We start from the raw sequence: 24,017 nt of genomic DNA on the forward strand, positions 1-24,017 counted from the left end.
CCCTCCACTGTACTGACATTAATCCCTCCAGCTGCCTGTTAATTATTCAGAATTCTTCCTCCTGCTCACATCAGAAACTATCATCTCTCTCTTTTCTTTTGGTAATAAACTTACCCATACTAAAGATGGATTAAAATTACCTTTAAAAAAGCACATAAAGTTTTGAGAGATCTTGAATATAAACATCTAAATCTAACAAACATACAGCTTTTAAAACAATACTTACATGTGAACCATATGTGCCAGAGTTCATAGAAAGGACTGGCTGACATTAAACATAATACAGTTGTAAACAGACATTAAATGGTCTTACCACAGCATTATTCAAATTGCACCCTTTGTGTAAAAGGCCTCAAGGTGCAATCAAAAAGTTAATAATTAAAATACATAAAACTGTAGCAGATAATAATCACCATAAAATGTATTAAAATAATGTTGAAGTGTTGACTAATCAGAAAAGACAACTAGTTTTTTTGTACTATTCCTAGAAGGCCCATACATTGGAGAACAACAGTAAGAGATGGAGAAAGCCATCTGTTTTTTTTTTTTTAATCATCTTGGCTCTAGTTCTTTGCAGTAAGAATTTGGGAACTGCAGAAACACACTGCCTGAACTCATGGGTGACCCAGGCAAAGCTTCGCAGGGAATAAGGAAGCAAGAACAGGGGACAGGAGTAGCCTTAAGTGTTGGGACATCTTTGAAACCCCAAGGATCGAGCTAGAGTGTTTTGTAGGTACAACATCATAAGCACGAGGATACCCAGACCTCAAAGCAAGTAGGAGAACCAAGGCTTTCACAGGGAGTTCATGTCAGGCCCACCAGGGAGCAAAAAAGAAAGGGCAACCGAGGCACGTGCAGTATTAGCGAAAAGAGGCACCGTGCCCACCTTGAAAGAGACAAAGAATGGGACGTTTTCTGGAAAAGCAGAAAAAAAATACCCCATGAGCTCTTCTTGAATTACCTAGAGTGATCATTTTTCTTAGTGAATGTTATATTCAGATATACTGATAAAGTGGCTATGTACCAAGATTTATGTTTTTCTAAATAAGTATTTTCAAAGGGAATTTTAAATGGTTTCAAACTGAAGGTAGAAAAGCATAATGGTGATAAAGCTCATATCCAAGAGAATTAATAATCCACATACAGTTTTTTCCTCTGTAGGTAGAGAAACATCACAGCAGTGATAAAATCTAAACCCATCAAAGGGGAAAGCACATCTTTAATTGGGTTATCATTATATCTAAATGATAAAGTATCATCATTATATCTAAATTACCATATTTATACAAATAAAAATGTCTTATATTCACCCATTTCCAATGAAACAGCACTTCTTATCAATCTGCCTTTGATATACATTAACTGAGCATTCCTTAGCCACCACCTAAGCTGATGACAATGAGGCATTGTTCCATAGTCACTCTGACAAGTGCTTTGTTTTCCACTGCACTATCTAAATAAATCTAATAGGATAAAATAAAATTTATTTGCAGAGTTTTAATATTACAACAGACAATATCTGACATGTTTTTTCATCATGCAGTTTCTCTTCAAAGAACATGGGAAATAAGGGTCTATTTATACAAGAACTTCTCACTAGAAACTGCCCAAGGAGGGGGCAGAAAAGACATCTGGGCAGAGGGAAAGGTGGCCTCTGCACGGTGATGGCAACGCTGAAATGCCAGAGGCAGGGCTGGGTCTTCAACTGCTATTTACTTTTTTGAGGTTTATGTGAAAATCCAGAGGGTGAGGAAGGCATACAGGAATCTTATCCGGAGAGCTGAGGAAGTGTGAGGGACAGTCAGTCTGAATCAATGCAAAGGAAAAAGAGAAAAGAAAGGCTGAAATAAAAGGTCTTGAGGTACAAAGATGTGAAGAAAAATTAAATGATATAGTAACTACAAGGACCTTAATGTACCTCAAGACTCACAGACCAGGTTGTAGACACCAGTCATTTCTCTCTTGGGTGTCTTTCCAGTGTGAGATAAAAAGACAGCCAGAAAATCACCCTTCCTACTCTCAAACTTTGGGATCTTAACTAAATCATAGGATCCTCAGGTCTCGGTGTGATGAACAGAGTTTTGCTTTACTCATCCTACTAGGCTCTGGAGAACAAAGGCCTGAGAACAAGAAAACCCCAGTCAGTCCTAGAGTGATCACAAGGCCGGGAACCATTCTAAACCATAACTCTCCAAAATGAAGGGTCTGAACCTACCTTCTTCCCTGAAACCTGAGCTGCAGTGAGCTTAGTGTAGGCCTCAGTATATGCTTAGGCTCACCAAGACATGGCTTCTTGCCTTTTCTCTGCTAGGTTTGCCCAGGCCTTATGAATGTGAATCAGCCTCGGTCCCCAAGGGCGCTCCAGTATCTCCTGCTGGCCTTTCCCGAACTTCTGATTTGGGAATGGATCTGGCTGCACTGCAGCTCAACTTCCAGCTAAGTTCCAGCTCAGCTTAGACCCCTTTACAATACCCAAGGGGTCTAAGATCTAGTATCTGCTGTTTCAGGGGTGCACTCGAACAGCAGTTCCTTTTTAAGTTTTTTTCACTGTAAAACAGTGAACAAGGACATTTGGTCACTCATATACCACTGAGATATGAAAAATTACAATACCAAGCCTAGAGCTCTCGTGCAAAACTCAAGCTGTGGTTTAAATAGTCATCTTTTAAGTCTTCCCTGACTATCCTCTTCAACATTACATTCCTCACCTTTTCCCTGAAAAATGTTTCCCATAGCATTTTATCACCAACGAATAGAAAATTTACTTCGTGTTTACTGTATCTCCCTACTAGAATGTGAACTCCAGAGGGCTGATATTTTTGTCTGTTTTATTCACCACCAAACCTCTAGTACCTAGAAGAGTGGGACATAATAAATACTCAATAAATATTTGTTGAGTGTATGAATAAAGTACAGTCTTAACATAGCTGCCTAGGAAGTGACAGATTAGCTTTGGCATATTTACGACAGTACAAAAGAAAATGACAAGCTCATTCTAAGGATCCTAAGTCAAAGGCAATTTACTTTCTAGGGAGGATGGCTCATCAGTATGACCCTTGTCATCCACAACATTAACTACGGAGACCTCCTCTTGAGTAACCACCCCTCCTTCCTTACTTGGTTAGGATTCCTACTTCTCTGACTGAACTCTGTACCACAGTACTTGTACCATCAAAGCACAACCATTCTCTGAGTTCCACAACTGCAAACGTTTATAATCTCTTACCACACAGAGAAATCCACATCTACAGCTGTTTGGTTATTTTTAAAATAAAATAGAATCCTACTTTAGACAGATGATGATGCCGAGTAACTTTTCATTTTAAAAAGCAAAAACAAGAAAAAATTACATCAAAGATTTATAAGAATGTAATGGATGATAAAGACAAAATGGGCAGTAAAGAAAGCCAACAACAATACACCTTCTCCACACCTCAAGCCCTCAAAATTCTTACCCTTAATAAACCTTCCAAAGAAAAAAGCCCCTAGTATCAGAAGTCTGATCTGTTCTGGAATTTATACACACCCAATTTATCTGGGGACAATTTACTATCAGTACATGGAAATTAAGACACACTCTGTGAAACCTTAAACCTTAAGACATACCTGTGAAACTTACTGTCATTTTCTCCTAAAGCACTGTATATATTAACAAAAGTTTAACCTACCTTTTAAAGTGTTGGATAAAATGTCATCTTAATACAACATAATTCATAATGTATCACTGAGAAGATAACAGTTATAAATGAATCATTAAATTTGACGTCTCCTACTTTTTATCCCATTTTCATGACGTAAGAATTGAAAAGCATTTGGAGTGTAACACCAAAAGCAATTAGATTTACTAAAGCTAATTTTTACCAGGAGAGTGTTGCGGGAGGGACAATAACACCTGTTTTGTTGTTATGATAGACTTAACACAACACATAATTTAATTGAAAATTTGACTACCTACCCTCTTGACGATTCATGAAAGCAAGTCCAACTGATGCTAGTCAGTGTTTAAATATTCTTATACTGTGGTATCTAGAGTTTGTATTCCAAATGCAAAGGTAGGCATGGAGGTAATAATTAAACCCTTGATGTGTATACATTCTTATTATACACTAAAATATTTAGGAGAGAGAAATATAATAGAACTTTACATAATAAAACTTTAAAATATATATTCTAGATGACTTGGTTAACTGCCTAGAGTATCTTTAAAACTGCTAACCTAAGGACAACAGTGACAAAGATTAGACAACTTCTGCAGGAAACTACTTTTTTTCTTACATTCAAATTACATTCCCAGGACATTGCTAATGTGAATATTCAAGCAAAACAAAGTTTTCTTTAAAATAAAAACAAAAACATAACCAATTATTATAATTAACATAACCAGCTAGTAAACTAATAAAGTTGTGAGTCTACAAGTTAACAGGTTTATAACTATATTGAGAAAGCATGTGAATTATTATAGAAAAAGCAATTTACCAACATTTAAAAATTATTAACTAATACTGGCTTAGTATTTTATAGGTCACACAGCATTTCATATACATACTCATTTCTTTGCAACATTTTAGCAGGTATTACGGTTGTCCCTATTTTAATGATGATGGGATTGAAGCCCTGGTGAGTAAAGAGAACAGAAAACCTCTATTCTTAATTGTGTCCTCTTAAGTTTACATGGTTGGTCATACCAATGCCGACCTAAACATGCCTTTTCTTCTTGGAAGTATTGGGCAAAGCACAGGGTTTAGAATAAAACAGACCTGAGTTCTAAGTGGTCTGACAGGTACCATCTGCCACCTGGGGAAAACTCATTAAACTCTCCATAAAAAGAGGACAATATTTACCTTGCGATGTTGTTGTGAGATTAAATAAGGAACATAGGAAGGATTTAATAACAGCATGCCTGTTTTGCCAGTTGCTAAACCTAAATAAATTTTACCATATGCCCTCTCTGCTTCTGCTGTAAGGCCACAGGACACTGCTAGAGAAAGCAGCCCAACAGTGCAAATGGATGGCCTAGTACAGTTTTCTCATTAGAAAACTAGACATAAATAATACCTACTCCTAGGATTGTTTTAAAGATTCCATAAGATAGTGTATGTAAAGTGTTAATTGTAATGTCTGGCATATGCTAAGCACTTAGAAAATGGTCAAATTGTAATCATTCTGTAGTTTAGCAATCTTTTTTATTTACTGTAGGTAAATCCTTCCATCCAGAAGGTGTTAGTCTACACTTCTTCAACTACCCCTAATTGCACCAGATCCTTCTAGGAGTGCTCCGCCTAGCTACCTTGTTGATAAGCTCTTCTTTCTTCCTTCAAACACTTCCCTTTCACCAAATTAAAATTTCTCATACATCCTTCAGGTCTCACACAGGTAGGGATCTTCACTGAACACCTTGTGCAATTCATTCATTCATTCATTCAACAAATTTTATTCAACTATGAGCTTTCATGCACCATGCCAAGTGCTGGGTGTGTGCTGGTAAAAAAAGGCAGAAATGGTCCTACTCTGAGGAAGCATCATTTGGAAGGGGAGATTCACACTATATAATAATCCATAAATACATGATTACAAATTATCTGCCCATCTCCGCAGGCCTGTTTCCTCCATCATTCCCAGCACATCCTCCATTTCCGTGAGCTTCACTGCTTCTTCCTACCCCAGCATGAAAACAATCTTCATTTGCCAGTCATCCTCTACAGCTAATATGCTCTATTTCTTCCTGACTTCTCAAACTTCTAGAACAAATGCTCTATTTCCATTGCCACACGTGGTCAATAAGACCAGGAAATATGTCCCCTGATCCTCTACTTTTCTTAGAACTGACTTCCTAAAAACAACATACGTGCTGAAAGTAGCCAAGTACACCTTACTTTTGAAATCTTCTTTCTTGATGCCAGAGACCCCCGAACTACTTTCTCTCTTCTACTTTTCTGGAAACTCTGCTTTCACTTTATGTTCCTTTATTTCCATGCCAAACAATGAGTATTCCTCCAAGCTGAATCCTCTGCTCTCTAAATTTCTCTCTATATTCTCCATCCACCATCTGATTTATTTTTCAAAGATTTTTCTCTCATTCTTATTTGAATGACTCTCAAATCCACAACTCCATGTTTCTTTTCATAGAATATAGCCTTTTACACTGCAAGTACTTGATAAATAATTACAGAATGAAGGAGAGACAAACAAGCCAACCATCAACCAACAGAAATTTCTACATGAACAACTGATTCAAATTACACCTAAAACCAAACTCATCAGCCATTTGTCCTATACTCCATTCCCAGACTATTTAGCCTGAGTTAAATTTAATTCTTTCCTCACACTGTCTTATAAACTCCTCCTCAAAGCATTTCCTGAATCCACTTTCTGCACTTTGTTCTTATCACTATCACAAGACCTAACCTGGTCAACTATTTATCCCATTTCTAGTCTCTCCCCATTTCAATTTTGCATACTTCTTCTAGATTAGTCTTCTGGAAAAAAAAATGCCCCCATTTAATATCCACTAATGGCTTTCTCTTGACTAAAAACAAAGTTCATTTGAAGCAATCATATTCTGGCACTGATATCTCTCTTTGTCCTCTTTTTCTCTCTCCTCATCCCCTATTACGTTTTTAAATTCTGCACTGCAAATAAGCTAAAATAGTATTCTTAAAACATTTTTAAGTAGAGAAAAATCCTCCTTTTAAGTGAAATCTTACACAGAATGCAAACATACAAAGTAGATGATACACACTTATTAAAGAGGGGGACAGAAATCAGACAACTCATTTTCCCTTGTGAATTTCTGTGCCCTTTGCTACAGAACCCAAGTTTCTAAGAACATATCCTGAAATACATTCCATAAATCTACGACCCTTGAACATTTTCTAAAACAAACTATCTTACTGGAATTCAGTCCCTAATTCCCTACCTTCCTTCCACTCTAGTTTACATGAAACCTCTTAATAAGCCAGCACAAACTTCAACTGATTACTCCATGACCGCAAACCTCTCCTTCCTGTAAACTCCTAGAACTAGCTAACTAGCACCTAATATTTGTCAGAATCTGTACTTTTTAAAATCCTTACCACAGAGATATATCTATCTACATATGTACATGTAATTACCACCCACATTCTATAGCTGAGGACACATGCCTGGTAATTTGCCCAAAGTCATACAGTTTGTATATAGTAGAACCAAATCTGAACTCAGTCTGGCTCCAAGTCTATACTCTATTATTAGCTCTTTCCAACCTATTTCATGTCACTGAGCACATATGAAGTATTCGTAAAGCACTCCAGAGTTGAAGGCAACCAGCTCTGAGTCCCCAGGGCCAGCCTAGCCTCGTCAAGGCTCATGGGATCAACACTGGAGCACACCGAAGAGGCACTGGCACTATACCAGCTGAGAAACTCTGCTGTATGTATTCATTTAGCATACGCTAGTGCCTAGCATTTGGCAGGAGTTCAAATACATATGTGGGTCACTGATAAAGGAGAGCACAGTATACTCAAACCACTCCCAGGAGAACAAATCAGAGCTGAAGATTTCCAATGCCTGTATTTCCATAAGCTGAGAACTAATTTAGATTGCTCTGAGGACAATATCTAAAACACTGGTTCTCGATCTTCAGTGTGCATCCGTTTCATCTGGAAGGCTTGTTGATCCACAACCCCTGGGACCCATCCCCAGAGTCTGGGGAGGAGTTCACATTCTTAACAAACCCCCGGATGCTGCTGCTGGTACAGGTCCTGGGTGAATCGCTGGTCTTAAACATAAAAACCCTAGCGATACATGCTTCACAGACTCACACCCACCTCCTCTGCCAAATGTTTAATCCTTTGGTAGCCAATTTTTTAATGGCATAAGTCTGTTGTAATTCATAACAGAAGCTGGACAAAAAATAAGCTTTATAAACAGTGCTAAATGTCCACTGACCCAATTAAAACAACATGTACTAGAGAAACAGGAATTACAGCCATATAAAATGTACATAATATACACTGTGCTTAATATCCGGTAGAGCCAGGTCAGAGCAATTCAGAACAACACTATGAGCAATCTGATTAGAGAACACATTGCTTTGAGTTTATAAGAAGAATTATCTAGTTCAATTTAAGTCTTAACAAAGCTGGGCTGAAGTGATTTAATAATCCAAGTTTCAAGTGAAAGAATGTTTTACTGATATGCTTTTCATGATTTAAAGAGAGGTTTGATTAATTTCATCTGTTGCGTATAAGGTACGGCTTTCCCTCAGGTAGACTAGCCAGTAAGTTGAAATTACAACTAAGAAAAACTTGCATAAAACTATACTGTGATTCAATCTGCAGGAAGCATGGTCAACTATTTCAGGAATCTAAGGAATTTAGCACTAGATGCCCCTTGCAGAATCACTTACAAATCCAAAGCATCCTATTTGACACCCTAACTGTAATTTTTAAATGTTTCTACCCTCTTCTGACAAGGATAAGTTAAAAGGCTTTATTTAAAATTGTTCAATGTATCAATGACATTTGATACATTTAAGAATAAATGTAATTAAGAATAAAACTGTAATACAACTACGAATAAAAACCCTATGCTATGATACTAATATTTTGCAAGTACGGTGTACCCTAAAGCAACGAGTTTGCTACAAGACCACCGGTACAAACAGATGATCCCTTAGAAATGGTTGTTTTAATACTCAAATCCCTTATCCTCTAGTACAAATATACATCCAAATAATAGTGGTATTCAAATATACTTATAAGGTAAAATCCAAGGAAAAGTCTGAAAGTAGAGATTTTAAATGCCAATAACCAAAAATCACAACACCCTCAAGCCAGCTGACTAAAAAAACCCTCAGTGAGTAACATCAAACAATGGAAGAAAAACAACGAGCAATGCTAGAGTGCAAGTGCTTTGCCTCTGTTCCCCTCGCCCCTGCTCACTGTGCATTCTACTCCTTACCCATCTTTTTACTAATCCATGTCACTGACCTTCAAATCCCAACTCCAGGCTGATCTTCAAGAAGCCTTCACTAACACGACCCACTTGAATAACTACCTCACTGCACATCACCTCAACAATACTTCCTTTATCACCATCATGTTTTGTAATTATTTTTAGCTACATCTATCTCTCAATTCACCCTATGACTAAGTAGATTAAAATCTTAAATGGATTAAAATTCTAAGTAGATTAAAACAAAAGCTTTTTTTACAATCAATGTTGGCTTATATAATCAGAAATCCATATTTAAAGGGCCCAAATTCATTTGAAACAAGTGGAAATTTAAGTGGAAACTTCATTCATGCTATTTTCTTTCTGTTAGTAAACTTTCATAACATCCCAGATACATTATACAATTTTAGTAAATATTCAAAGTTACGAAATCATGCATATTTAACTGAATTAGAGTTATTCATCTGACCCTACACAGCTGACCTGATGCCATCTGGCAGTTACCTATCTAGCAAGACCACTCCCTATTGGCCTACAATCCACCTATTTTTGGCAATTGCATTTTTAAAAAAAGCTTTGTCTACAGACTCATCTCTAGCCACAATTACACTTTCACAGCTCAAATTTCCTCCTCCTGAAGATGGGCTACACTCTCATCGCAGGTCCTTTGAAATTGCTGCCCCCTCAACACGGAACTCCTTCCTCCTCTAAGTCCCTCACTTTACCTGGCAAATGCATCATCCCCACGCAGGAACTCCTCTTTCCGTCAGCTCCCTCCCCTCTTCCACTACAAAACCTTATGACCACCTTTACCACAGCAATTATCATACTGAGTTTGTATATTTGTATTGATCTTTTATTTCTCCAGGAGATTGTAAAGTCCCCCCAAAATAAGGGCTATGTCTTTTATTGCAGTATCTCCAGTCAGCACCTATTCACAGTGATCAAGCAATAAAACTGTGTTGAATGATCAATGCAAAGTAGCTGTTTATATACACACAAGCATATTTCCTTGTACTTTTAATAAGAATCATAATTTGACTCCAGGATTTTTTTAAACATTTGTAACTGTGTATATACTCCATTTCTGGACATCACATACTAATTGGTTAATAATATCACATTATAATGATGATAATTGGTTACCACTTCCTATACAGTAATATATTCTTCCAACCTTTTGATTTAGAAAAATACATGGATGACTACAAATTTGGCTAGCTATCTACAATGCGTATTAATATTTAATAACCCATTAGAAACATATATCTATCTAAAAAGAAACAAAACCATTTATTTTCCCAGCCTGAAAGCCATCTTTTAAATTTGGCAAAGTTAACCATGTATTCAGCAAATACTTGTACCTGCCAGGTCTTGTGCTAATAAGCCCATGAGCTCAAAAGTGGAAAAGTCACAGTCCCTGCATTCAAGTAGCCCCAAATCTAGTCTAGTCATAAGACACGTGTGCACACAAAGACACTGCAACTCGCTAACAGCTATAAGGATAGTGTCAGTGAGGACAGATCAGTATAGGCAGTCTGTTCCTGACACAGCAGGGAAAAAATGGGAAGTGCAATTGCTGAACAGCCAACTAAGTATAAGACAGTAAGGCAGAAACCCTACCTCTGCCATGACACCTCCAAGGGTTCTGAAACTTTTATACGCCATGGACCCTCTTTGGCAAGCCCAAAATGAGAAATTCCTTCCAATTTATAAAATCAATAGATCCTCTTGAAAATTTCAGGTTCTATTAAAATTCATGGTTTTATTGAGCTTCAAGCCCACTATAAAATGGAGTAACAGCACATTAACAGACAATCGCGTAGGACAGTGCTCTGCTATGTGTGAAGACATTTTTGGGAAATAGACCAAATGTTCTACTTTTCTGTGTGTTTATTTCTATGGGAACTTGTTCTTCAGTTCATTCAATAAAAGTCATTGTGTGTCTGCCGAGTCAGGGGCTGTTCTAAGTGCCTGAACATGCAGCAGTGAAAGAGAGAGACAAGATACCTGGTTTTATAAAGTTTTTATTCTAATTGTAAGATGTAGGTAAAAATGAATAAATAAGCAATAAATATGAGGTAGTGATGAGTCCACAATTATAAGAGCATAACCTGTAGCAAGTAACAGGGAGCTATGTAAGTGGGTACCCCAAAAGCTATTAATACTACCTACTGTAATGTGCATGCTAGTCTGAAAAGAATTTTAAAAGAATAGAAAAATAATCAATCCAAACTAACAACTCTGAATATGCATTTTATAGACATATGGCTACTTTTTACATACACAGAATTTAGTGCATATAATTCCTAACGAAAATAACTGAGCATCAGAAGCAACCTTAAGTGCTCCCATAATCACACTACTACTCAAAAATGTTAATAAGAGAAAATGAGAATTTGTAGACTCTAATACAATAATTGCTTAACCTTAATGAAAAGTATCCAGGGACCTGCTACTTTAGTATTTACACTCTGGATGACAGTCACAAAAACCAATACATAACCATTTTAGATTATTTTACAATACAGACAACAAATTCCCCTCCAACATTATGTATAACCTCAGACAAACTTTTCAAAGCTTTTTTCTTTTTTTAACCAAGTAAATAAATGCCTGCAATAAACACAAGCAAGGGAAGATGGGGGAGAGATCTACTGATCAGGCAGTCATTTCACAAAGAGCACAGCTTAGTTTTGAGAAAAGTTAGGGAAAAGGAATTTTTAGTTTTCGGCAGGGCAACGAGGGAAGGCAGGCGTGGCAACAGTTACAGCAAACAGTGCTGCAGGTACTGATGCTTCTCTGCTGCCTCAGAGTGATGCTAAATAAGTACCCATTATTTTTGCTCAGGTGCACAAAGCAACATAACTCAAATAAGTTACGATGAGACATGAACATACAGAGAAAGAAATCTGATATATGGTCATTTGGGAAACAACAGGTTCCCAAACTGACTATAACTCCACAACATTCTTCTTGACTGTCTGAGCTGTTCAACGTAAGTGACTGTTCCAAATCCTTCCTACATTTAACAGCAAAGCCTTTTAACTGGGTCTGACACACATCTTCCATAATCACTCTCTAGAAACAGTATTTTAAGCCATTACTTCCTGCATTTAAGATTATTTTTAACTGTATCACTTAATAGGTCCAATTATTAAACTGAAGACAATACTTAAATAAACCAAGGAATATTAGCACACATGTCATTGCAAAAACATGTAAAAGGAAGTATAATTGAGAAAAAATGAACTTTTATTCACAAATACATACTCCACAACAACAAAACACTAGACATGGTAAATCATAAGTATAGCTTATAATCTTAGTCAAAATAATGTGTTTGCTGTAGTCAATAAGCTAATGAAAATAAAGACTGCTATATATTACCTAGAAAGGCAAAAATTATTTATTGATTTTCTTTTACAGTAATTTTTTGAAGAAAACTATTTTATGTTGTAAAATAAAAATCCCATTTGAAAGTTTTTCCAACACAGATTTAGAAATAACTAAACACCGATGGCATTGATAACAGGCCATCCCAGGTACACATAAAAAAAGGCGAGTCCATGAACAGGTATAAAGCCAAAGGCCTAGTACTTGGATCAAGTTTTCTCTTCTTTCACTCTCCTCTTTCTCCTCTTAGTTAACAGCACAAACTGAGGTAAAATGCTAGCTCAATTTCTCTATTTTTTTCACTTCAAACCCATGGCATAATTTTCTCCACAGCTCATAAATATTTTTATCTACTATGATGGCTAATTTTATGTGTCAACTTGACTAGACCAAACGGTGCCCAGACAATCTGGTTAAACATCATTCTGGCTTTGCCTGTGAGGGGTTTCTGGATGAGATTAGCATCTGTACTGCACGCTGAATAAAGCAGACTGCCCTTCCCAGTGCTGGTCGGCCTCATCCAGACCTTTGAAGGTGAACAGAACAAAAAGGCTGACATTCCTGAGAGCAAGAGAAAATTTCCTCCTGCCTGATGCCCAGGCTGAGTTTATTGCCTGCCTTCAGACTCACACTGAAACAGTGACTTTTCCTGGATCTCAGCCTGACAGTCTCTGGTCTGAAACTATAGCATCGCTGCCCTGGGTCTCCAGCATGCCGACGGTGGATCTCAGGGCTTGTCAGCCTCCATGATCACGTAAGCCATTCCACACATAATAAATCCCTTTTACACAGATACACACACACACACACACACACACACACACACACAAAACTGGTTTGATTTTTCTGGAAAGATTTTTCTGGAAGAAGCAAACCAGGAAACAACATAAAATTTACTTCATGCCACAGTGTATGGCAGAAGGAATAAGAAACCATAAAAATACTAGTACTATTAAAGAGAAATGAGGAATAGGAGAAGGCATCTGAGTGCTATGGATGGAGTTAACAGCAGTTCTCAGCTTTATAGTGATATTTTAAAATGTTCCATGAAAGATTCTGCATAACACAATAGGAAACATTTCAAATTGTTTTCACTTTATTTGTTCTCAGTACCTCCTAGTCCTGAAAATAATGTATGTGCATGTGTATATGTATATGTGTATTCATATTACATATACATATGCATTCCTATAGAAATAACCTGAGAAGCAAGATCAGTCTTGTAACAACTACTGACAGTACGGGTACCCCTACTTCTCAAAAGTCTGCATTATGCCATTTGGCTTTTCTCAAAGTCCTACATTAGTACCCATTTTCACTAACCAAAAGAAATCCAAAGAAGATTTCTGCTTTTACGAAAAATGGTGAAAATAGCATTTACTGTTTGTTTTGCAGCAAGACTATATAGGCAGCACGCACCCCCAGCAGTGACAGTGGCCCCTTGCCGGGAACCACACTCCGATCTCAGCATCAAGCCACCAGGGCTCCGAACTGCGCCTGTGAGCATCTGTGCTTTATCTCAATTTATTGTGTGCATCTGTTAGCAAGATGTGTCCTACGGTATCAGAAAAGTCTAAGACAGATTATTTTTTGGGCCTGGCAACACTCAGTAATTTTTCCATGTAAATTAACGGCAACTGCTTCTTCCTTTAAGCCATTCTGGCTTAGGAAAGGTTTCATCGGAATGCTCTGCTTTCAGAGTGGGAAAACCTGCATGCCTACAAAGAAGACTCTCCATTTAAACATTATTTTACATCCTACACTGTACACTGCTGTTTCAATCTTACTCTCTGAATTAAGTTAACCTCCCCAATCCTTTGTTTGGCATCTACTAGATTAACATAAGAGTTTCTTTTTACCTAAAGGAAACTGCAGGCTCATTTATCTTTTAGAATTTTCAACTACATTTCAGGGGCACATTCAAAAAAGAAAAACAGACCTTTCAGTTTTCAAGCCAAATTAAAATTTCAGTTACTGCTGTGATTTTTCAAAATTACCTTGTCTGGATCCATCTTCCCTTTGATAAATTCTTGCTTCCAGAACTGCAAAGCCTGTTCCAGTGTTAAACCAATGCCCTTCAGAAAGAGGCCATACTGCATTCGGCCTCCATGACGAAGATGATGATTTTCCCGCAAGGCTTTATGTAACTGACGCATGCAAGGTGGGAAGGATTTGATAGAAAGCTACAAGAAAAAGGAGTTTTTGTTATGTGGAGGATTTACCAGATCCCTCACAGTATTTGTTGCAAATTCAATCTCATTTTCAAATTCCTGATTCAATCTAACTGGAATAAAAAGAAAAGCTTTAAGGAAGTGTTACTGTCTTGCTATGAACAGATGAATTCTTACTAATATTTCTATGTTGATTAAAAGTTGAAATGATAATATTTTGGATATATTAGGTTAAATAAGATATTGAAATTTATTTCACCTACTTTTCTCTAACTGAAATGTGTCCTCCTAAAATTCTTACGTTGAGGCCATAAAATTTATTTCACCTACTTTTTCATTTTTAATTATACTTTTCCTTTGGACATAACTGTAGTCACATGCAGTTCCATGAAATAATACAGAGATACCATGTATTTAGCTTCCCCCACAGGTCATATCTTGCAAAACTTTATCACAACCAAAATAGTGACACTGATATAATCCAGTAGTGTTAAATTTTCTAAGTTGTACCTATGTGCTCATTTCTGTGTGTACATGTATTTAGTTTATGCAGTTTATATGTATATGTATAGGTTTACATGCAGTTTATATATATATATATAGGCTCAGGCATCCATCAGCACAAGTCAGTCTGTACAACAGTTCCATCACCACAAGGATCCTCTTCCCTTTTATAACCACCCCTACCTACCTTCTGTACCCTGCCCCCCACCATTCCCTAGGCCTTAGCAAGCACTAACATGTCCTCCTCTACAGTGTGTCATTTCAAAAGTGTTATACAAATAGAATCATACAGTATTAATGTTTTGAGATTGGCCTTTTTACTCTGTAAGTTCCCACAAGATTCACCTAAGTTGTTGCAGGTTCAGTAGCTTGTTTGTTGCCAGTATATTCCATGGTACAGATGTACCAGCATTTATTTTACCATTCACTCAGTGAAGGGTATTCAGTTGTTTCCAGTTTGGGGCTATTTCAACTAAATGAATATACAAGTTTCTGAGCACACATAAGATTTCATTTCCCTGGGATAACTGTTCAAAAGTACAGTTGCTGAAAATGAAAGATGAACTCAGATAACACAAATACAAAACAGAACAAAACCAAAAGAGATGGTTCTCAAAAGATTTCAAATAAACATATTAAAAAATCAATAGTCAAAAACCTTTTCATTTATGGTTTCAATTGCATTTTCTCTGATTCCCTCAAATATCCTCCTCCCAAGACAAACTCTTACTCTCTCCTGTATTCCTTGGTAAGTTCAACTCTGCCTGCAAACAGGAGCAGGCCTCACTCTGCGTGACTGCCTGCTCCCTCCAGTGACCACCCAGTTCCTTCCTCCTGTCCCAGTTTTTCCACTCCTAGCTTAGTTCAGGCGAGGCCTCTATCCTCCCTTGACAGGAGTCCTGGGAAGACTTCCAGCTCACATGTATGTGTTCATCTTGTTCCTTCACACTATCACCAAATTATTACTTCTTAAACATTGTTCCAATCCAAAACCATCAATGAATGTCCAACATCTCAGTATGAAACTGCAAAGTTCCTTCAATGTCTGTAACTACTTTTCTATTATACATAACAGAACAAATATTAATTGGGTGTTTTGGGAAATAAGAAGATTAATAAAATATCATTTTCCCTTTTAATTCAGTTAAATGAAGGAAAAAGAAACAGTCACTATAAGTTAAATTCATATAATAAATCATACAATAAGGGCTCTGACAAGGGCATAAATCAAGTGTCATGGAAGCAATGTACAGGGAGAGGAAAAAAATAGCCAGTTTGGTTCTCTACCAATCTGAACCCTCTGTCCAGCCAGCTGGGATACTCCATGGTCACAGTCATGTTTTACACCTTCTCATTTTTCTCACTCCACTGGTCCTGCTTCCCAGGCCATCTAGCCAAAACCGAACCATTCATCAAGACCCAGCTCAACTGAGCTTCCTTTGGCACAAATTCCTTGAATATCTTTTACTTGTTCAATCCCCAAAAATCTACTGAACCCTACTGCATACAGCCTTGGGGAGCCAGTAGTGAACAAAGTCAAAACACCCTGTCCTCAAAGAACTTACATTCTAATGAGAGGAAGTAGGCAATAAACACAGACATAAATAAAAAGGACAATGCCTAATGTCAAAAGCACCAGAAATAATATCGAGTGATGGGATCAAGCATTAATAGGAGAGGAGTATTTTAACTTGGGTGACCAGTCAAGCCTCTTGAGCAGATGACACTGCAGCTAAGACATACATTTCAATTAAGTAGGATTCCAGTCAAATGAAGATCTGACAATACTGTTTCAGGTAAAGGAAACAAAGGTAAAGATCCTGCGAAGGAATGAGCGTGGTGTGCTCCAGAGACAGCAAGAAGGCCCGTGCGGCTCAAGCACAGCGAGCGAGCCAGAGTGGGGAAGCCAGAGCGGGAGCGACAGCACACGCGGCATCATCAGCCCCACTAATGCACTTGGACTTCAGTCTAAAAGTGATGCAACCTGGCTTACCAGGGTTTTGACCAGAAGACTGACATGATCTGACACATAAAGAGAACTCTGGCTGTTACACAGTGAACAGACTGTACAGAAGCAAGAATGGAAGCAGGAAGAACACTTAGACTAGGGTGGGCCACAGTGTGATCGAAAAATGGTTGTGGATACTGAACAAAGGAATTTTAAGGCCAGGGTGTGGGACAGATTGTCAACATGGATGTTGCAGAGTCCAAAAACGGTAACAGGAGTAGTGCTCATGCAAAAACCATGACTGGGGGTATAGTCATCAGTGGAGTGGGGACACCGGCAACAAGGGGAGCTGTCAGGTGGCATAATGGGACAACAGGGCATTAAAGGAGCTGGAGCTCTGCCAACGGAAGGCAGAGAATTTGGAAGTGACAATAAGGACCCAGGAAGACCTTCACCCATACCTGCAAGAGGGTGTGTGGGGGAAAAAGCAGCTTCTACGTGAAGAGAGACACAGGGGAAACAGTGTCACTGAGGGAGGCAGATTCCAGTTAGAAGAAAAATTTTAAGGGAGTATCTGGAGAAGAAACTGAAGATATGGAGGAGTGTGCTAATGACATGCTATTGTGAGGATGTGCGATATAGATACAGAGTTAGGAAAAGATCCAGATAAAGTTGTATCTTCATCATTTAGCATAGGGCCTCAGGCATAGGCCCACAGATGTTATTATCATAGCATTTAACACAATTTATCATTTTAGTGCTTGTTATTTACTATGTTATCTACATCCCTCAAGTAAGGCTTATGAAGGTAGTGGCATTTTCTGTTTTATTCACATCTGTATCCATAGAACAGAAGCTGGTAGGTAACTATGGGCTCAATAATATTCACTAAATGAATTAATGATAATACTTCTATGTCTTCTCACAGAATGCAACCAAGTTCATATTTGCTTGTGAATGGGAAAACATCTTGATAGAATCAGAAATTGAATTAACCTCCAACCATTCACATAATATAGAGTAAACACAAATCATATGGCAGAAGTGTTACAAACGAAATAACTGCTTGAAATAAGTAAAGGATGGGACATCCTTGACAAATTATAAATCAACTGTATAAGGTGGGCAATCCTATTGTTATTTCTAAGCTTATCAAACTGCAAGTACTTGATTATAATTTTTTAAATAGCAAGATGACCGACTCATTCTGGTCTCTAAACACTCATGGTCTCTTTCCTACTCACCTTCATGTTTCCAACTATTAAAATCTCAGTGTATTTTTATTGTAAATAACTTGGTGATTGTCTAAACAAAGATTATTTTTGGCTGGTCTGGTCTTACTTTTTTGGACAGAGCAGAAATTCTCTGACATATTAAACAGAAATTCTTCAAATTAAAGTATGCTACTCTTTCATTCTACGACAGAATTGCAAAGTGAAGTTGAAATAAGCTGTTCATTAATCTAGTGGCAACCCAAAGATGGGAACCTGTACTTAGTGTTATGGAATGAATTGTATCCTCCCCAAATCCACAGGTTGAAGCCCTAATCCCAAGATCTCAGAATGTGATTTATTTGAAGATGGGGCCTTTAAAGAGGTTAATTAAGGTTAAATGAGTTCACAGGGGTGGGTGTCTGATGCGTGTGACTGGTGTACAAGGAGGAGACACCAGGGATGCACTAGCACAGTGAAGGACCATGTGAGAACACAGGGAGAAGCCAGAGAGCGAGGTCTCGGAAGAAATCAATTTCCAGCACCTTGATCTTGGAATTCTAGCCTCCAGAACTGTGAGACAATAAATTTCCATTGTTAAAGTCACCCAGTCTGTGGTATTTCATTACAGCAATCCTAACAAACTAGTGAAGTTAGTATTTTCCATGTCACCTTTTCTAAATGAGTATGGTATTTAAATATAAACACATAAACACCATTTAGCTGTCATCACTTGAGAGAATTTCCCTTTGGAAAACTGATTAAATTCTGTTTTTATCAGATCACAGGTATTTTCTGAATAAATTTGGTTTTTCTTTTTTTTTAATCCTATGAATAGTACATGGGATTTCCTTCAATAACAATCTTTAGTTGAAGAAAATGTATGCCTTATCCGTTGACAAAGGTATAAGTTTCAGAGAATGCGATGCTTACCGAATCGATCTGATCTAAAGAAATCTTCCCAACATTTCCCTGTGTGTTGTAATCTTGACCAGTGTAGGAATGACTAAAAATAAAAAGAACAAACTATTAAAATAGAATTGATAAAACATTTTGATCACTTCAAAGGAAATTTTTTATTCTGATATAAAGTCACAGTGAGAAAACATTTTCCATACAAACCTTAGCAGAAACATAGCCAAGTGTTTTAAAGGTATTTAATGAAATAAATTTAAGTATCTTACCCAAAATAATGCAAAAATATAGTGACCATCTAGATCTCCTGATTCCTAGTCTAGCATGCCATTTTCATTTCTTAGAAGCATAATGCAAATTGTTGTTCAAGTTCAAACCTCTATTATTGATCCCTTATTAACAGCACAGCAGTGTAGCAGAGAATAAACCAGAGTTTAAATCAGGAGCCATCACTAACTAATGGTAGGTCCTGAAGCAAGTTACTTGGACTCTGTATCTCAGGCTCCTTATCTGTCAAGTGGAAACACTAATGCCTGCTTTGTAGTGTTGATAGATCATAACTGAAATAATTTTTGAAGGACCTGACATATAGTAATCACTATTTATTAAAATAAATAACATCTGGATAGTACTTTACATATGTAGAGTCCTTATCTACAGGCTCTAATTACATCCTCAAGACAACCCTGAGTGAGCATTTTTCTTTCACATTTGACAACGAGGAAATGTAGGGTCAGAGGAGCTAGGAACTCGTTAGATCAGAAAGCAAGGCAGCAGTACAAACGTTTTGACTCACAGCTCCCTGCTTCTTCACTATACCATGCCATCCTCTTCCCTATAATGCACTGCCCTGTAGTATTATTCAGAAATTAGGAAATAAAACGTGGCATGTACTACCTAAAGCCATCCACATTTGTAATCTCCCTGACACAACACCTTACCCACACAGACATTAACATACAACATTGCGAAAAACAGCTGCTAGGTTACATAGAAAACCCCAGTCAAATCATGGTTTATGCAGACTCAACACTAAAGGGAAATTCTGGAGTGAGGTATCACTATGATCATAATGAATGCCAGAGTCTCTCATTTCTACTTGCTCAGTATGAATTTTTGCTGAACAATATACATTCAAGATACTGTATAGAAAAGCTGCTGTTCCTAGTCAATCAACTAATTAAACAATGGATGTGGGTTATGTAGCAAAACTAGTTTTGGGGGTATGCCAATATCATGGGATGCCACAGCCATCAGCTAGGAGACTGTTAGAAATTTCGATTTCCCCTCTCTATAGTACTCCTTCCATCAGCTAAGAATGGCCTGAGAATTGCTCATGGCATCCAAAACTCATGCTAAGTTAAAGCAAAGAGAAAAAAATATGCAATGTGCTAACTGAAATTTATAAGGTATATTCCAGTACAAACAGCAACTACAGTCTTGACCAGTAAGTACAGAAAAAAAAAAGAGGATGTTGGGGGAGGCAGCATGATCCTACAGAGAACCACCCAGTTGGGAGGCACTAGGCCATTCCACTGACCCCTGTAGATGTCAGCTTCTTAGTCTGTTAAGTTGATTATAGTCATCTCATACAATTGTTCAGTTCAAATAAATTAACAAATACTTAAGTCCTTTATAAATGATAAAATGATGTACAAACATGATTATAGTTAATGAGTAAATAGAGCTAAATTATTACTATACCTAAGGAAGTTTTTCTCAGTTCAGAATGATGTAATAAATTAAGTATACAGAGAAGATATATAAAAAGGACACACACATTCAGCATTAATAACTACCAAGAAAACATAACACAACTGTATGGACACTCACTTCTAAAATTATTACTAAGAGGCAGGAAGATGATTACCAGCCAACCCAGTAAGGGCCCTCATGAAACTCATGGGAAGAAAAATTAAAGAAATGAAGATCTTAAGTGTCTGAATTAGGAATGAGATTTATCCTCTACTCACTCATAATCAGAAGAAATAAGTTATGTCTTGGTTAGAGGAGTTTGTACATCGCAGCTAATTAATACAAAGTTGAACCAGTGATGGGCAGAGGAGGCTGAAGCGGGGTGGGGTGGAGGGGATTTTTGGATACAACACAAGAGAGGCAAGTCATGGGAAGCACTATGTAAAGAACTATGGAAGGAGTGCAGGCAAGAACTGACAAAATCAGGTGTACATTTGAGAAAGAAAGCAGTGTGCAAAAATGAGCAGAAAGGGGAGCGACTGGGCAACAGAAAATCAGTTGAAAGAACTACTCGAGGTAAGAGAAGATGAAAGCCTGACAAAGCAGTGGCAACAGACGGAGAAAGGAGGCAGTCAAGGCAGAAAAAAACGCAACAAATAATACTGCCACGAAAGACTCAAGATCCTAAAGAACAGTTCACTTTAGCTCATGAAACCAGACCTCTGGCTTTTACTTGGAAGTGCTAAAAGATGTTAATAAATGAAATGCATAGCAGGTCCCCAGAAAAGGTTAAGCCCCTGCCTCCACATTGAGAGCTCAGGGTCAGCTTTGTATCACTGCTTCCAAAAGAATGCATCTGCTACCCTAATGAACGAAAACATATATAGTGAACTATCAGAATATATTATTTTCATGATTTTTTTTTTAAATGGACCAATTTTATGAATGAACATTTCTTAATCATTGTACTGGGAAAACACAAATAATACTCATATTTTTTAACAATTGCTGATTGGTTCAGGATACACACACACACACAAAAATGCAGAAATTCTGTCTTCTGTCCATTTTAAATAACCACAGCTTTATTTGGAGAAACTCATTGTCACTTATGTACAGTTTGTAACAAGAGAAATTGAGTAGGCATAAAAAAAGCTTTCCTGAGTCTAACCTTTAATAAAAGAATTGAGATGCACCACAAATTCCATTTTGTTTCAATATAGCAGACCAAAAAACATTTTAATGGGCCACAAAATTCCGATTATGTCAATAATCACTATTTCACCAATTATAAAGAGGAATTTTTTATTAATAAGAGAATCTTGAAAAATCAACATGTGATTTGATTCCCAATTTAGCCAGTAATTTGCCACAAGTTAAAAGGAAAAAAGACAAGCAAATCCATGCACTTTGTTGAACTATAAATATGGGTGCTAAGGGATTAGGAATTTCAGTGACTTTCTTGCATTTGTTATTGAAAGCTTGTCTAATTTGCTAGCACATCAGGTAAAAAACACTAACGGTGAAATGTTAGTTTTCTCAAGTTACCAAAAAAAAAAAAACACACAAAAAACAGAAAAGTAGTGAAAACAATACAGATGTGGTTGAGTGAATATTCAATTACATTAGAATACTGTCTGAAGATACTGTGTTGTAAAAGGATAAAGCATACTTTTCCTAAAATGGAGCAGTCCTACACGGTTCCAGCACAAACACCTTCACAACTCAAACAGACCATAAAAAGGCATAAACCTAGGATGAACTTTACTTTTTTTAATGCCATTAAACTCTGTAACAGACATTTTTCCACATCCTAGTTGTTATCCTTATCTGTATATAACAGATTCTAATTACCAAAAAAAAAAAATTGCTTTCAAGAGTGTTTGTATAGGCCCTCAATCACTCAATAAGCACTTTTGTGACCAAGGAACAGTCACAAAGGAGGGAAGCGATCCCGAGATGATCCAGAGCCAGAGCGTATGCCGTGGTGAGGGCCGCAGCGATGCTCAAGACAAATGTGCCCGAGCCTGCGGAGGGCGGGTGTCTTCTCAGGGAAGGCTGGTCACAGAAATAAGCAAGTGCAGCACCCAACGTTGAGCAAGGAAATGGCACTGAGCAGCCAGTTTGATCCAGAAACAGAGACTGCGGGAGCGGCGGCCTGGGCCTGGGCCTGGCACAGAAGGCAGAGACGAGAGGAAGATGACAGTCAGTGAGAGCGAGGGACTGGGGGTGAAGCAGGAGAGTAAGAGATTACAGTCAGAAAGTAATTGGAGTTTGGAGGCTTAGAAGTGGGATGTGATGACTACACTGAAGTCAAAGGCCTGGCTGCTTTAGAATTTTTATCATTTGTAGTTTAACAATTTCATATGCACTAAAACATTCCTAAATTGTGACCAGGTTCATAAAAGTATGTGATTTGAGTTTATTAAGGTTGTTGGAGGATTTAAAAGAAATCATGTGACAAGGAGGTGGCATTTTGCAGTAACAAGAAAGTCTGTTTTTTCTCAGGATCTGGAAAGTTAGCATGTAGCAGAGACAGGAGAGATCAGCAAAGCCAAGGAAATCTCTCAACCACAGTTCACAGAGGAAGGTCTTGGCTGAGGTGGCAAAAAAGACAAGCAGAGGCAAGGGGGAAAAACGCTGAAATTGGGCAGACCAGGCATGAAGTGCAGGTCTCTACACAAAAACTGCTAAAATAAAAGCAAACTTTAAATCGTGTCTTCTTTTGCAATAACATAGTGCTAAGTGTACATTTTAAAGAAAATTTAAAGTTTTGTCAAGTATAAAACCTTTAAAAACTTACATGTATGTACTATGTATAAAATGGTATTTTCTAAGAAAACAGAATTTGCAATTGTATATAAGGAACCTTTTGCTTACACAGAAGTAATTCGGAGTTTGTCGTTATTTTCATTTTGTTTTAAGGTGATGGTCCTAAATTATCTAATCTACTATAAGAGAACTAATAGCACACAAAATATATAAAAGCACCTCATACTAAGGCGTTTGTTCAGTAAACTTACATGCAACTTAATTAAAACTCAGTCACATCTGAGTAACTTTTTCCTCCCATATTATCTTACTCATTAAACAGTAAGAGGTGAGCACAGTTTTCTAATATAGCTCAAAATCACAGAAATGGAAAATTATAAAGCTAACAGTTTCAACAAATTGAAAGCTGAGAGACTGTAAAAATATCAATAACATATTTCTGTAACCAATTTAAAATGATCCTATTTAAAA

The 24,017-nt window shown here is 37.4% G+C and overlaps 1 protein-coding gene across 2 annotated transcripts in view; it reads right to left on the reverse strand.

The window, feature by feature from the left end:
• PRIM2 (DNA primase subunit 2) overlaps window positions 1-24,017 on the reverse strand; it is a 264,376-nt gene that overhangs the window by 66,423 nt on the left and 173,936 nt on the right. For both annotated transcript variants that reach the window (XM_036998378.2, XM_036998379.2), the window contains 2 exons: window positions 19,098-19,170; window positions 14,328-14,513 (listed from right to left, as the gene is read on the reverse strand). In XM_036998378.2, coding sequence (XP_036854273.2) covers window positions 14,328-14,513; window positions 19,098-19,170 — 259 coding nt within the window. The remainder of the gene's footprint in view (window positions 1-14,327; window positions 14,514-19,097; window positions 19,171-24,017) is intronic.

The sequence above is a fragment of the Manis javanica genome, chromosome 16 (assembly GCF_040802235.1).
Source record: "Manis javanica isolate MJ-LG chromosome 16, MJ_LKY, whole genome shotgun sequence".
In the NCBI taxonomy this organism is placed as follows: Eukaryota; Metazoa; Chordata; class Mammalia; order Pholidota; family Manidae; genus Manis; species Manis javanica.